The 15,658-nt window shown below is 34.5% G+C and overlaps 2 protein-coding genes across 4 annotated transcripts; both read right to left on the bottom strand.

Annotated features, from left to right (window-relative positions):
- Positions 1–3,590: 3,590 nt before the first annotated feature.
- On the bottom strand, positions 3,591–5,929 carry LOC110426260 (BTB/POZ domain-containing protein At3g56230-like). 3 transcript variants are annotated; one of them, XM_021441437.1, is made up of 4 exons: positions 5,798–5,929; positions 5,467–5,677; positions 4,312–4,488; positions 3,591–4,225 (listed from the first exon to the last, which is right to left on the bottom strand). In XM_021441437.1, the coding sequence occupies exons 1-4, from the start codon at positions 5,824–5,826 to the stop codon at positions 3,764–3,766; spliced, it is 879 nt and encodes a 292-aa protein (XP_021297112.1). In that variant the 5' UTR covers positions 5,827–5,929; the 3' UTR covers positions 3,591–3,763. The 3 variants fall into 3 exon arrangements, with proteins under 3 accessions (XP_021297112.1, XP_021297111.1, XP_021297114.1); XM_021441436.1 differs by having other exon boundaries at positions 4,312–4,494; XM_021441439.1 differs by lacking the exon at positions 5,798–5,929 and having other exon boundaries at positions 4,312–4,494; positions 5,472–5,668.
- A 1,359-nt stretch (positions 5,930–7,288) lies between these two features.
- LOC110426429 (putative disease resistance protein At3g14460) lies at positions 7,289–10,069 on the bottom strand. The gene is given in 7 exon segments (XM_089785302.1): positions 7,289–7,300; positions 7,411–7,740; positions 7,742–8,939; positions 8,987–9,341; positions 9,344–9,505; positions 9,508–9,950; positions 10,035–10,069. Coding segments are annotated over 7 exon segments (2,535 nt in total).
- Positions 10,070–15,658: the final 5,589 nt, after the last annotated feature.

Here is a 15,658-nt window from a genome sequence, read left to right on the forward strand (position 1 = left end):
ATTGACATACTTCTCCCATCATGAAAAGATACTAAGAAAAAGTATAAGACAAAAAAAATGTCTCTCGAAGACCTTGGTAATCATCTTCAAATAAAATAAGAATGTTGCAACCAAGATGAAGTCACAAAAAAATGAGAAAGATAAATATCTTAAAGTAAACCATCTTGAGTTGATGAAGGTCTATGTGATGGAAGACACAAGGCATGAACATATGACATTCCTATTATACATTAAGATATAATGATGTCACTATGTAAATATCATCAAGGTCCATGTGATAGGTGGACATGTGGTGTTCCTATTATACATTAAGGTATAATGATGCGTTCCTATTATACATTAAAGTATAATAATGTCAATATGTAAATACCATCAAGGTCCACGTGATAAGTGGGCATCATGTGGCATTCCTATTATACATGAAGGTATAAGGGTACTAATATGTAAATTTAAAATCTTGATATATGGTGTATTCCCTTTTTATCATCGAAGGCATGATAATGTAATATAGATGTTCAATATCGTTGATATGGCATTCCTATTGTGCAATAAAGGTACAATGATGCTTGTGTGAACATATACCTTGATGTGTTAATTTGACATTCCAATTGTACATTAAGATACAATGATGTCAATTGAAAAAAAGAAGAAGGAATGTGTGTGAACTTGAAAAATCTTTGTATGGATTAGAATAAGCACTAAAACAATGGCATCAAAGTTTGATGAGGTTGTGCTAGCTAATGGCTATAAGATCAATGAATCTGATAAATGTGTCTATAGTAAGTTCCAAGTGTCATCATTTGTGTATATATGGAAGACATTTTAATCTTTGGTAGCAATTTTGGAACCAATGGAAGACATGAAAATAATGGGCATGGCAGATGTTATTCTTGGTATAAGAATAATGAGAGACAATAATGACCTAACATTGTCTCAATCTCATTACATTGAAAAGATTATAATGAAGTATGGTAAGTTAGATTGTATGCCAATGATTACGCCTTATGATTCTAATTTAAAGCTAATACCCTACAAAAACTAGCCAATAGCACAAAATGAATATGCAAAGGTGAGATGTTGCTTTTGCAGTTGGGATGCTAAGTCAATTTACAAGTAATCCAAGTAAAAAACATTGGTATGATGTTCATAGAGTTCTAAGATACTTAAAAAGTACAAAAAATTATGGCATTTGTTATTCATGTTTTCCTTCAGTTTTAAAAGAGTATACAGATGCTAGTTGGAACTCAAATAGAACGTATCATATATCTATGACTGGTTGAATTTTTACAAATGGTGGAGATGCTGTTTCTTGGGGTTCTAAAATATAATCTTGTTAAGCAGACTCCACTATGGTGGTTGAATTTATAACTTTAGCATCTGCCACCCAAGAAACAGAATGGTTGAGAGATTTATTCTATGAAATTCTGTTGTGGCCTAAACCAATGGCACCAATCTTAATACATTATGACAATGAAGCAATTGTATCAAAGGCATATAATCAAGCATATAATGAAAAAAGTTGATATATTGGACTTCGACATAGCATTGTAAGATAAAGAATTAGTGATGGTATAGTAACTATAAGTTATGTGAGGTCTGATAAAAATTTAACGGATCCATTTACTAAAAGTCTAAAAATGGAGTTGATAATAAAGACCTCAAGAGGGATGGGTTTCAAGCCTATCAACTAAATCTCCAATGGTGGGAGCTCATCCCGACGCTTGTGGCTGACCTGAAAGTCTTGGGTACTGACCATTCTACTACATGGATGATTGCAAAACATTTATTTATATTTTCCATCCCAAGGTGTATAGTGCTTGGTTCTTGTAATATGTAAAGTAAGATCGAACAAAAGTTCTTAATAGACCCATAACATGTATATGTTGAAGTACTATAATTACAGAGTACTTTCGATGGGGGCTACCTATGTGAGTGGAAGTATGGCTGCTTTTAGGAGCTAAAGGCTTGACTCTAACAACACTCATGAATAGATGCAAAATATAAGGCCATAAAATGTGTTGGCAAAATTAGATACAAAGTAAGTAAGTAAGCTTGTGTGTGTTTAGTGTCCCGACTAGTGAAATGAAGAATTGATGGTTCAATGCTTGGTCAACCACTCAATTCAGACTAGAACCAACCACACTCACTAAGTGTAGGTTCAAATTACGGGATACCTTCATTTATGCACAAGGTTCCCAAAGTTGTTGGTATTTGGAAATTTTGAAAATGGTGAGGGATTGTTGGTGTATTTTAAAAATTAAAAGTTATATCATATAATGAAAAGCTATCTTAGCTCAAAGTTTATGTCACATAAAGTGACATAGTGTGTCATTGGATTATAGACAGGTTTTCATGTGAATGGTTATGTCTCTAAGTAAAATGACATTCAAAAATTACGAGACATATTGAAAAGACACCATAGCTCAAAATTTTAAATATGAAAAGTTATTATTTAAAATTATAACTCAAAGATTATATTTTAAGGAATGATTAGTTGTCATTTCATAAGATGATCATTTTAATAACACCTTTATCCAAAAGTTGTGTTTGGTTAAATGAAAAGATGCCTATTAGACAAAATGGTACTTGAATGAAAGGGTTGTATTTTTAAAGAAGAGACACTTACAAGCCTATATAAAGGGCTTGTTACCAACTATTTTGACACATCAAATAAAGCACAAAACGAGAGTAGAAATATCATGAGTAAGAAAAGTGTTGTGTTCTATTAACATAAACACTTAAGTTCTTACCAACTATAAAAGCTTCCAAATTCCTTATAATCTACTTACTGTAGAAAGTAGACTCTAAGGCCAAACAATTTTGTAAACCCTCGAGTGTATCTAGCTGTCTACTCTTGTAAAGTGCAATGCGAAGTTAGACGTTGGCTTCATTGTATCCTTAAGGCTATTTGCATTATTCTTCTTTGCATACCGAGAGGTGGGAACGAAATAAGTCTTAAAGATAACGTCTATGTAAAAGCTCGTCTTGAAGTCAATTTTGCTGGTTCCTTGAATTCCATCTAAACTCCATTTGCACCAACAGGTAATGGCAACAAATGATATCAGAACAAATTTAAATCTTTATTGATGTGAGACTCTCATGAAAGTATAAGAGATATAAGGATCGAACCAGTGTAAGGATTCTTTTCCTCTATGGGTAAACGACTAATGCAATGAGGACACTGCATAATTGTGTAATTGGGTGAGGTAAAATGTTACGGAGTCTATATTAGTGAGAGATGAGCTAGGTCTTTATAATTAAGCACCTTTTTTCATCTAATATACATGTGTTTTGAGTTGAAAATATAAACCTGTAACCTTTAATTACTGCTTAAAATAAACTACTCCCTTTGTGTCTAAATTTTTATTTTTTTATTTTCATGGATATTAAGATAAAAAAATAATTTTGATGTATTTTATATTGAATTTTGGATTTTTTAATAATATAGATGGAAAATGAGTATTAAGTGTTTAAAAAAGGAAAAAAATAAATGAAAAAAAGTAAGAATTAGTCTCTAAATCATGGAATTTGATATAATTTAAACCCATAGTATTTTTTTTTCATTAATGCAAAGTAATATCCACCCTATTTGTTGGACGAGCTTCAACAAGGTATTTTAATAAAACTATCATTTGTTATAACAAATCATAAATTTTATTGCTTTTGCACCTTTCCATGTAAAAATGTCTCTATACATTCTTGGTAGTTTCCCCTTAATTGTGTTTTTTCTTTTGCCTGAGCATATCATCAAATGGCAATGGTATCAAACCCCATTAATTCTTTTGCTTTTGGAATCCATTAAAAATGCCCTGGTAATCTGCACACCAAGGTGAGGGTTCTTGGGTGCAAAAACCTCATACTTGGCTGAGAAAACTACATCCTCCATGTTTCTAACAATGAAGTTCAATGCAGTTTCCTTTAACGTCTTGTTTGAACAAACATCTGAGATTTCTAGGATCTCAAGAACATTGGAGGCATTCAAGGAACTCAACAGGAACCTCTCACAGAACTCCTGCAAGTATGGGATCTCATACTTGTCTGCTGCAACAAACAATGAGTAGACATGCTTCTCTAGCTTGTCGAAGGGCAGGTTCCCACTGTAAAGAAACTCCAAGAGAGACTCCAGCTCTTCAGTGTTCAACTCTGGGAGAGTAATGGTGTCACTTGGTGGAGCCTTGCAGCCATCTGAGTCTAACATGTTCCTGAAGATCTCTGATCTTGCTGCCTGTAAATTTATTAAATGAATAATTGATTTCAGTTTACGGGAAAATGAATAAAAACACGAGGACTGGGAGGTAGGTAGAGAATTACTAGTAAAGCTTTGTGTGCTGGTATGCAAGGCCCATGGTTGCCAGGCTTGAGCTGAATGTCAGTGTGAATTTGATCTCTGAAAGCCACAACAAGTCCACTCAAGAAGCTTATTTTCTTATTCAGATCATCTTCTATGTCCTTCATGCTTGTTATCCATTTGGTAAGATTTGCAAGTGGCTGTGGCTAAGACAAGGAAGAACACCTACTTTAGCCTACATTCTGGAATGTGGAACAAGATTGACTTTTACTACCAAGAAAATTTCTTCAAGAGAAAACAACAATGGTAGATGAATTGGAATCTGTTTTTGTACTTTTCAACATTTCCCTGAAATTTTTAATCATAGATATCCTACAATGAATGAAACTGGGGTTGTGGGCTGTGCCCCCACAAGTATAGAAGGGGAGATAGCTATAGCTTTGTTTCTATTGTGGCCTAGGCTCAATTAAAACTGGGCTGTGTGTACCAGGACAGGAGCTGCTTTATGAAGATTAAAACAAAAACTTTGGTTTTCATGTATTTTATAACATAAATGTTTAATGTCTTTTAGTATTAAAAAGTACAAAAAGAATTATAAAAAGTAAATTTATCATATAAAAAAGTAAAAAGTTTAGGTATCTAAAAAAAAATCGTATATTTTGAAACATTCTGAAAAAGAAAAATAGACAAAAAAAAAACCCCGAAGTGAGTAGAATTGAAAATTAAATTTTGTTGCAAAAGAAAAAGTGGGTCAACCTTGTTCAAACTCAACTATCTTTTGTATTATAATATGGCTTTGTCAATGGCCATGAAAAGTAAATTTGTAATATAGAATAAATAAGAATATTAGGTCTTGAAAGGTGTATTATAACAATCTTATGTATTATAATAATGGTCATGAGAGGTGTTGTGATTCAAGGTCTGAACTTTGAAGGAATTACACCATAAATGTGCTAAACAAAAATTCTGTTGCTTTCATATCCAATAAATAAATCTAATGCTAGTCATGGATGTAGCTAGCCATCATATTCCATGCTGTAATAAACCCAATGTAGCTAGGCATCATATTGATACAAACAGATAATTCAACAGGAAAACATGAAGTCATAGGTTCTGAAAATGATTGACTGCAGGCAACCGGAAAAAAGACAAGAAAAACATGAAAAAGCAGAGCTTGCCTTACACGAATTTTGTGAAGATGAAACAGGAACATTACTGGCTTTATCGCTTCCTTTACCATCATTTTGATCGAGCTTGTTCATCAAAGTGATTACATTCCTTGCTCCTTCATAGCATGCTCCACAGATGGTATTCCTTGGGGGCCTTAGAATGAATGGCATCGAACTGCAGATAGAACAATCCATTTCTTGCCTTGATTTCCTCGACTTTCTGCAGAAACAAAAATGAAAGAACAGAGAGTAGGGGGATGAATATTGAGGGAGGTGAATGGTATTTTCTTGTTCTGAACTCAAATTAAATAATTGTGATAATGATGGAAGTTTGTTAAACCTTATTCTATTCATGATGATGGCCTGCATGTTTTAATCCAAATGAAATGACCAATTCAACCTTCAAAAGATTGCTCTGCTTACATCTATACAAGGATTAAGAGAGGGGTAGAAGAGACAATGGATGAAGGTATACCAAAAAGGAAGGTAGAAGTATGTTGTTGTCAGCCAAGGAAAGATGGGAAGTTGGTTGGACAATGTGTTTTGAGTGAGTTTCAAAGAAGCCCTGGAAGGGCTTAAACAATGGAGGGAGGGAGGGAGTGGGTTTGATTAGAAAAATGAAAATCAGAAAGTTAGGAAGAAGAAAAAGACTTTCCAACTTCACAACAGCCAGGATGTGCAAGGCTAGCACCTCCAACCTTTAACCACTTTCTTAACATTTCCAAAATATTAATTGGCTTTCCTAGGCCAGCTTGCCTGACCAGCTCCTGTCTCCTCTCCTGGTCCCATCTTTGCATGATTAACAGTATATCATTCCACGTCTTTGCATGAACAAACTGCTGAAATTTGCAACAGATGAATCATTGACAAAAATTGCAACTTCAAGAACATATGATAAGCTAAACAAACATGAAACAGTAAGTGTTGCTTCTAAATCAAAGTTTAGAAATCCAGACTTGGAGAAGATTGAGCTGAGAAAATATTTACACATTTATTTTTTTTTGAAAGTTGAGAACAAATTTATTTGACTGGGAAATAGACCAGTGGAACCACTTAATCCAAGCTTTGGAGGATTTCCATCTTGGAATGTTTTTGGAAGAGCAAGGAGCATGGAAAGGCTCACCGAGTCCATTTGAAGCAAACAAATCTCTAGTGATACATTAACCTAATAGAAACACACATCAGAAGTATATATTCTATGTATTTGTACACGGTAAGAGTGAGTTATTTCAGAAGTCACTCCAAGATACAAATGTTCATACTTATACCGCAATAGCTAGTCACTGTACAAAGGAATACAGCTGCAAAAGACAATTTCAAAGGGGAAAATTTAAAGCCCCTAAATCCCCAAAGGCAAAAGTAACAAATGGATAAGCAGAGAAACACAGCATTGCTACCAAGCAGGTCCAGCAGCAAACCACAAACAATCTGCTTTCCAATTCTACTCCCAACTCTGTACATGTTGATACATTTTGTTAACAATCTTTAAAAGCCTCCAGGCACCTTGAATTAAAGGAACTAGTGACAGAGAGCACAAGGAGATGGCACTCCCTAACCTGTGTCAACTGCCAAACCACCAAAAAATGAAATGAATGAAAAATATTTTGTGCATAAACAAATTTTTAATGTTGAATGATTTGCATTAATTCATCTTTTTCATTGCACATTGTTAGCCTGAAAAAGGGTGGAAAATTTTAAGCAGAATCTTGGTAAATGTTAGATGAAAGAAGTGTATTAATCACTGATAGATGAAAGAAGCTAAAGCTGACTAAGAATACAAGATTAAAAACCTGTAGAAGCGTGCCTGGTTTGAAATCGACAAGCAGTTGTATTAATCACTGACCTGAAAATGAAAACAATATCAAGCTTCAAGAAACAGATTAACGAAGTATTGTTCACTGTATTTCACATACAAATTAAAAAAGTCTTCTAGAGTTGTTTGTGAGATTTTACCTCATCAAGATGGATGGAAGGAATATAAGCTATCTTGAACCACTCCCTCCCTTTCCTAATTTGAAGCTTCGGATTCAGCAGAGAACAGTCTGTGATACTTAGAGAATACAAGGAGGAAGGCAGCCCGTGTTCTGGCAAGGAAACAAGCTTGTTACAGAAATTTATTTCAAGTGTTTGAAGAGAGGTGAGTTTTTGAAGCCCCTCACTCTTCAGGAACTTAAGATTCAAAAGCCTGCTGATGCGTAGAGAGTTAAGATTTGTTGGCAGCAACCCCTCCTCTGGAAATGACTCCAACTCATGGCATCCACCTTCAATCTCAAAATGACTTAAGAGAATGAAGATTCTCTAACTTCCACCCTTTTTGGGGGGTGATTTTGTCACAAAAAGAGATGCAAAGTATGATTAGGCTTGATGGCAAGCCTTCCACGGGAAGTGACTCCAGTGCTGGACATTTGTTTATATACAGTGACTGAAGAGATTTGAGGCTTTGCATCCCTGGCAGTGACTTGAGACTCCCGCAATTGAAAAAAACCAGTGATGTCAGGTTTGGAGCTTGAAATTCCTCTTGAAGAAAGGACCTCAAATTAGGACAATCTTTGATTTCCAAGGCATCAATTGAAGTAAGTTCATTCTGCAATCCCTTCTCAATTGAGAGATGCTTAAGATTTCTGCAGTCCCACAGACTAAGAGATTTAAGTTTTGGGAAGTAATTCAACGGAAAAATTTTGAGAGAATCACAGCTACTCCCTAAACATAAATCTTCTAGCCCTGCATCTTGGTTCATCACTTTGTTTGGTTGTGGAAATTTTAACTTTTTGCAGTTATGGATATAGAGTGCTTTTAATGAAGGGCACTGGGTAAAGTTCTTGAGGGAAATACAATCAATGATATATAAATGATGAAGCGAAGATCTCCCCAATATTTCTTTAGGAAGCTTATCCGAAGCATATCTCTCAATTCTGAGGCTGTGCAAGTCAGTTGGCAGTTCCATTAACTGCTGATTTCCATCTTCACTTGATGAAGGTGTTGGCTGAATATGATCTTGCTCTTGATGAATCAGACTTGGAGAGAACTCTGGTGTAATTTCACCATCACTTTTTGAAGGCTCTTCCAACTTTCCAGACGGCTCTATATACTCCTGCACTGCTTTCTCCTTTGCTGGATTTTTGTTAGTTCTATTCTCTTCCAACTGCAGTTCATTGTCTGGAATCTCAGTCATACTTGAAGAGAACTGTGATGCAATTTCACCATCACTTTTCGATAGTGTCTTATCTTGAGTTTTCTTCTGCACCTTGTAACAGTTGTCTAACTTCAGTATACAACGCTCGGAAGTCTGTGGAAGTGAAGCCTCAAGCTGTTCACAATCACTGATCTCCAGTTTTACCAAAGTTGGAAGGCTCTTTGGTAAATCCCCTTTCAATGGTGGACAGTTTATAACGTAAAACTCTTCCAGGCAGGGAAATTCTTCGCCATCTACTTCAAGTAGTGTCCATTCTTCCCATCGTGACATTTCCCCAAATTTTAAAGTCCTAGATGGTGAATCATTTTAGCTATTGCGGATCGGATTATTGTATAAGATTCCCATCTGAGACAAACTCCTCGAGATACAGCCTTAGCTAAATCATGCATATAACGATGTATTTTAAAATGTGAGTTGTCGACTGGTATAAAGAATGACCTCTTCTGTAAACCGTCAACGCATTCAGCACCTACCATTTCCATTGATGGGCCACTAGACTTTTGTAGAAAGCCTTCCGCCACCCACAAGAGAACCAGTTCTTCCTTGTCAAACTCATGATCTCTGGGAAACAGCGAGCAATAAGCAAAACAGCGCTTTAGCAGTGCAGGAAGGTGATAATAGCTCAACAGTAGAATTGATGAAATTGAATCATGGTTATTAGTTTTTTGCAGGTCCTCCAGGACATGGCACACTCTTCACGGGTCTTTTTGAAACGCAAGAGCCCTCCAATTACACTTACGCACAAAGGTATACCGCGGCAGCTCTCCATAATTTTCCTGCCAATACCCTCAAGCGTTATAACCTCACGTCTATCCCTCCCCGCATATGCGGACTTTGCCAACATGGACCAGCAAAATCCTCTGTCAATGGATTTAGATGATAAAGAGTGGAACAGCCCATAACAAATGCCACTTCTTCCTTGGGTGTAGTAACAATGATCTTGCTTCCCCTTGCACCAGAATTGAGAGAAGTTCGTAGGGCGTACCATACATTATTATTCAAATACTGAATATCGTCTAAGACTAGTAGAAATCTTTTCCCATCTAAGCTTGCACTCAATTTATCTAGGAGCTCTAGTGACATGAGATCCTTAATGCTGCACAAAGTGGTGGCCTCAAGAATTGTCCTGGTGATTTTATGAAGGTCAAAGGCCATGGGAACAGCTACCCATGCTTTTAGTTCGGAATGCGTACTCACTTTTTCATCGTTGTAGACGAGCTGCGCAAGGCTGGCCTTGCCCAACTCACACTCGTCAACTAAGGCAATCGCATCAAGATTTTCATCCACAGTATAGATGTAACTTCATATGGAGAACTATCATACAATCGGAAATCAACCTTTAACCCAAACCCTTTGTTAGCCATGAGATCAGCTAGTTGATTACCTTCCCATAAAATGTGCTTTACTAAGACTTCCCATTGTCGATTTAACATTTCTCTAATTGCTCGTATTAGATCCAAATTAGCAGAAGGATGATTAAAGGAGAAGTAACAGCTTGCACTACCATTTATTATCAACTTGTAATTTAACCATACAAAAACTTGGGTATCGAGCATTTAATTTATTGGTTAGTACATAATTTCCCTACCTAAAGAATAGAGTTTGAATCCCCTCTTACTCAATTTAAAAAAAAAAAACATACGAAAACCTTTCTCCCAAACTAATTAGAGCCAATGGTTGATGTCCCATAATTTCACATGATAAACAGTGCACACACCCAACTTGCAAGTAAAGCCCCCAAGCCATATGGCATCTGGTCCTCTAAGAACTCCACCAACAGCAGCTTTATGAACTGAACCATGGAAAGCTCCATTTGAATTAATTGCAATCCAACCTAATGGTGGCGTTGACCAACCCACTAAAGCCTCCTCCTTTTTATTAAGGTTTCCTCGAAGTACTTAACGATATAGCCACAACATCCTTTATTGCACCAGCCGTGTTTTTCACTATATTCAAAATGGCTCCCAACTAGTATTAAGCGACCTTCAAAAATTGTAAGATTTCTCCACTTCCACAACTGCCAACAAGCAACACCAAACATAGTTCTCCAAGGTACTCCTTGAACAGACATCACAGATAAAATAACTATTGTGAAAATTACAGTATAATCTTTAAAGAGTTGCCCAAAATCTTACCCAATCAATATAATAAAGAAAGAAAGAAATCATGCACACTTACAAGAACATAAGAATTTATGTGGTTCAATCTTTTAATGACTTACGTCCACGAGAACAGCAATAGAGAACCTTATCCCATATACACTCAAATCATTCTCTCTAAATTTAGGTGTTCACTATTCTTTAACCTCATAGAGTCCTTTTATAGAGCCAAATATAATAATCTTATCTTAATACAATTAGGATATGTTATCCTAATATAGTTAGATTTAAAGACTTACTTCACAAGGTATACAAATTTAACTAGAATTGAACTATCCTAGCCAAAACACAATTCAAGAGTACTATAACAAATCTCCACTTTAGGCTTGAATTCACTAAGCTCCACTTTATGAATCAATCTTTATCAACATTGCCAATGCCCTAAAAGGGCCTCAAGCACTATGAACACCAATTAAGTCCAAGCAATGCTTTGGTTTTATCTTAGAAACTAACTTAGTCACCATATATGTTGGATTTTCAATTGTAGCTATTTTCTTCACTACAATCTCACGTCTAGAAACAATTTCTCAAACAAAGTTATATTTGACTTGGATGTGTTTGGTTTTCTCTTGAAACATTTGATTTTTAAGTCAACTGTATGACACTTTGACTATCATAAAACACAATTACATATGTTTGTGCAAAACCAAGATCACTAACTAATCCTTGAAGCCATAAAGCCTCTTTCACTACCTCGATCATAACTCATCAATCTCTACTCTTACAAATAAAACATAAAAATCAAAATCATCATTGACACAAGTAATGCTTCGTTGTTGTATATGAGATACCAATTCTTGTACCTCTTGCGATTCATTTTGGACTTTACTACTATCCCGTACTGTCCCAGGAGCATTGATTTCAAGCTCCACGTGCTTGCCAACTTCTTGGTCCAATGTGATTGCAATTCTAAACTTTAACCCATGAAGTAATGTAGACTTATCAAAGGTAACATCTTAACTCACTATAAACTTGGGGGACTTACAATCAATACACCACAATTAATAACCTTTCACTCCATATGCATAGTTTAGGAATATGCACTCCGTTGCCTCTGGTTCAAGTTTACCATCACTCACATGAGCATAAACAAAGCAACCAAATACTCTTAATATAGAGTAATCACCGGGCTTACCAAACCAAACTTCCTTGAGAGTCTTAAATCAATTACAGTTGATGGAGACTGATTTATCAAGTAGCAATCTTTGTTAATAAATTTTACTCAAAAAACTTTGGGTAGACCATATTAGAAAGCATGCATCTTGCTTTCTCTAAAAGTGTTATCTTCATCTGCTCTGCAATACCAATGTATAAGGATTCTCTCATTCTTTCAAAACATACCAAACTCACCTACAAAATTCCAAACCATTGTTTGTTTGGATGCTTTTAATCCTTTTTCCAATCTACTTCTCAAACAATGCCTTTCAATGCAAAAAGGTGGTTAACACTTCACTCATAACCTTCAGAAATACATCCACACTTTTCTTGAAAAAACATTAAAAAAGGTCCACATGTATAATGATCCTCCTTTTGAAGCCATTGAAGAAAAGCCCCACAAATCTGAATCGATGCAGTTTATTGTACTCTTGGTTCGATGAGTTGTAGTGCTAAATTTCACTTTATGTTGTTTGACATAGATGCAATGCTCACAGAAATCTAGCTTCTTAATTTTTTGATTACATTGTAAATCACACTTACTCAGTTTTGTCATTCTTCTCTCGTTTATATGACCCAATCTCATATGCCATAAATATAAAACATCATAATCAGGACATTGGATGAAACTACAAAAACAATTCCAATGATTGTGTTTCCCACTAAAAGATAACAGTCATTAGATAACTTGTCCTTCATGATAGTTAAGGCTCCTTTAGATACCTTAGAGACATTATCTTGGCAACTCCATTTGTAGCCTTTCTTATCTAACAAACTCAAGGATATCAAATTTTTTTTCATGTCAAGGACATGTCTCACCTCAAGTGTCCTTACAATACTATCAAACATCTTGAACCGAATTATGCCAATCCCAATAATTGAGAGAAAGAAATCATCTCCTAATTATATAGTTGCTATATCAACAGATTGATAAGTTATAAACCAATCACGCTAGGCACATAAGTGGAAGCAACAAGCAGAATTTAACATCCATGTATCCATCAAGTTATCATTGGTTATTGTAAGAACACTATAAGCTTCCTCAAAAGTATCAAAGTTATCTTCAACCACGTTTGTAGTACTCTCAAACTTGTTGATCTTTTCATCGTCCTTGAATTTGGTACAATCTTGTTGAAAGTGTCATTTTTTATCACAATTTCAACAAGTCTTTCCATTTGCTTTAGATTTACCTTTTCTGTTTATGCCATTCTCTTTATCTTTTCCTTTATTCACAATCAGGCTAATTGTTTGATTTTCATTTCGAATACCACCAACTTTCTCCTTCAATTCTTTGGAATTTAAAGATGTCCTTACATCCTTCAAAGTGAGTGTTTCTTGGTCATATAACATAGTATCCATGAAGTTTTCATATGATGAAGGAAAAAAATATAAAAAAAATTAAGGCTAGATCTTCATCTCTAATTTTAACATCGATATTCTTGAAATAAAAAATAACCCTATTAAATTCATCAACGTGGGTATTAACAAATGTACCTTCACACATCTTAAGAGTTAACAATCGTTGCTTCCTATAAAGCTCATTCATCATGGATTTGGTTATATAAATACTCTCAAGTTTAAGTCACGTTGCAATAGGAGATTATTCATTCATGACTTCTCTATGCACCTTATTAAATAAAGTTGAGAGAATAGCACTTTGTGCTTTTTCCATAAGATTATCTTTCTCATCATCAGCTAAATTTGAGAGAAAATGGTATTTTCCTTCCAATACCTTCAACAGTTCTTGTTGCACTAGCAATGCACGCATCTTAAAACGCCACAAGCTGAAATCATTTCTTTCATTAAACTTTTCAATCTCATACTTGGTCAAAAAAGTTATTATAGCAAGATTCAGATTAACTCAAGACCTTGAAGCCCTCATAACAATTTATTGCGAAAATTGCGAAATAATCTCTAAAGGATTGCTCAAAATCTTACTCAATCAATAGAATAAAGAAAAAAGAAATTAAGTACACCCACAAAAACATAAGAATTTACGTGGTTTGGTCTTTTGATGACCTACATCCACAGCCACATCTATAGAGAATGATTCACTAAGAGATAAATTAAGAGATTATAAAAATAGTCTTAAACTCACAACCTTTATCTCACATACACCTAAATCACTCTCTCTAAATCTAAGTGTTCACTATTTTTTAACCACAGAGGGTTTTTTTATAAGGCCAAGTACAATAATCTTATCCTAATATAATTAGGATATGTTATCTTAGTATAACTAGATATAAAGATCTGCTTAACAAGGTATAAAAGTTTAATTAGAATTAAACTATCCTAATCAAAACACTATTCAATACAATCATAACAATAACCCCATCATAAACATTAAAAAAATAAAATAGAAAATATGTTAATAAAATTCAATAAATTTGAAATATAGTCATAAAATTTAATATGAGCAATAATATAGTGATAAATTTGACCTTGACCTTAATCCTTGTTATCCATTACCATTTCAAATTGAATTAAATTATTTTTGCCTTTCTTTACAAAAAAAAGGAAAGAAATGAGTCCTGTCAGCATAAATCTTATGTATTGGAATTAAAGAGATAATGAGGTGCAAGCTTCATGAATTGCAAAATATTGCAGGGGATAGCATCAACAAGAGTTTATGTCCAAGTTAGGGTTTAGAAGAGGACAAGTGTGCATGTTTTTTGTATAGTTTAAGACAATTCTTTCTGCATCTGATGCACGGTGTAATGTTTATAGCAGGCATGCCTGCTTTTTCTGAAGAGAAACTGATAGAAGATCAACAAGGGAAACATTTGGACAAAAGGTTCTCTTAAAAAAAAAGGCTGCTTGCGTAATTTCATTACTGCTAAATCATTAATTCCACCATTTTCATCATCATCATCATCAAACCATTCAATCATTGTTGTGATTTAACTAAATCTTTTGCTTGTGTGACAAAATACAAGCGAAGACTACGTGCAAGTGCATACGGTCGCAACAAGTAATATAGTGATAAGTAGAGTTTGTCGATCCCTCTAAGACTTGGTTTACTATTTGTTACTAATTATTAAAATTGTAACAAGCTAAGTTTTATCCAAGCACAAAAAGAACAAGTTGTTAAAATTGAAATAAAGTTTACTCTAAAAGTTTAATTTAACCTAAGGATTGTAAGTTAAATGTGTAGTGAGGAAACAATGCAATTAAATCCTAGGACTATGGTTTCAGCTATTGCTTTGTAAGGATACAAGATCAATCAACTACCTACTTTTTATAGAAAACAATGTTAGTCGCTACGTTCCCTGAGATGCATGTATAACTTCTCTATTTATCACACAATTGCCTAGCTTCATTAACTATCTATGTGTCTATAGAAAATTAACTAAAGCTAAGTTTATTAAGTTTAGGACTTATAATGACTATGTATGATTAATAGGTATATGTCTATCCTATTAAATAATCACCCCACTTAATTTCTTAATATAGAATGAACATACATTACTCAAATTTGGGTCCGTTTAAATTATCCTTCTCAAGCATCATCTAAAACCCCATACTCAACTTACTGGTAATCAAGCAACAAATGAGACAATAAGCATAAATTTGAATAAACATTGATATTCTCATAAAGGCAAGTAAAGAATGAATCTAAAGTATTCCAACTACACAATAGCATCTACCATAATCTTAAATTAAAAACTCTAGCTCAACATGTTCAAAAGGAAAG

This window comes from Theobroma umbraticum, unplaced genomic scaffold, assembly GCF_002168275.2.
Source record: "Theobroma umbraticum cultivar Fairchild unplaced genomic scaffold, ASM216827v3 scaffold_55.0, whole genome shotgun sequence".
Lineage (NCBI taxonomy): Eukaryota > Viridiplantae > Streptophyta > Magnoliopsida > Malvales > Malvaceae > Theobroma > Theobroma umbraticum.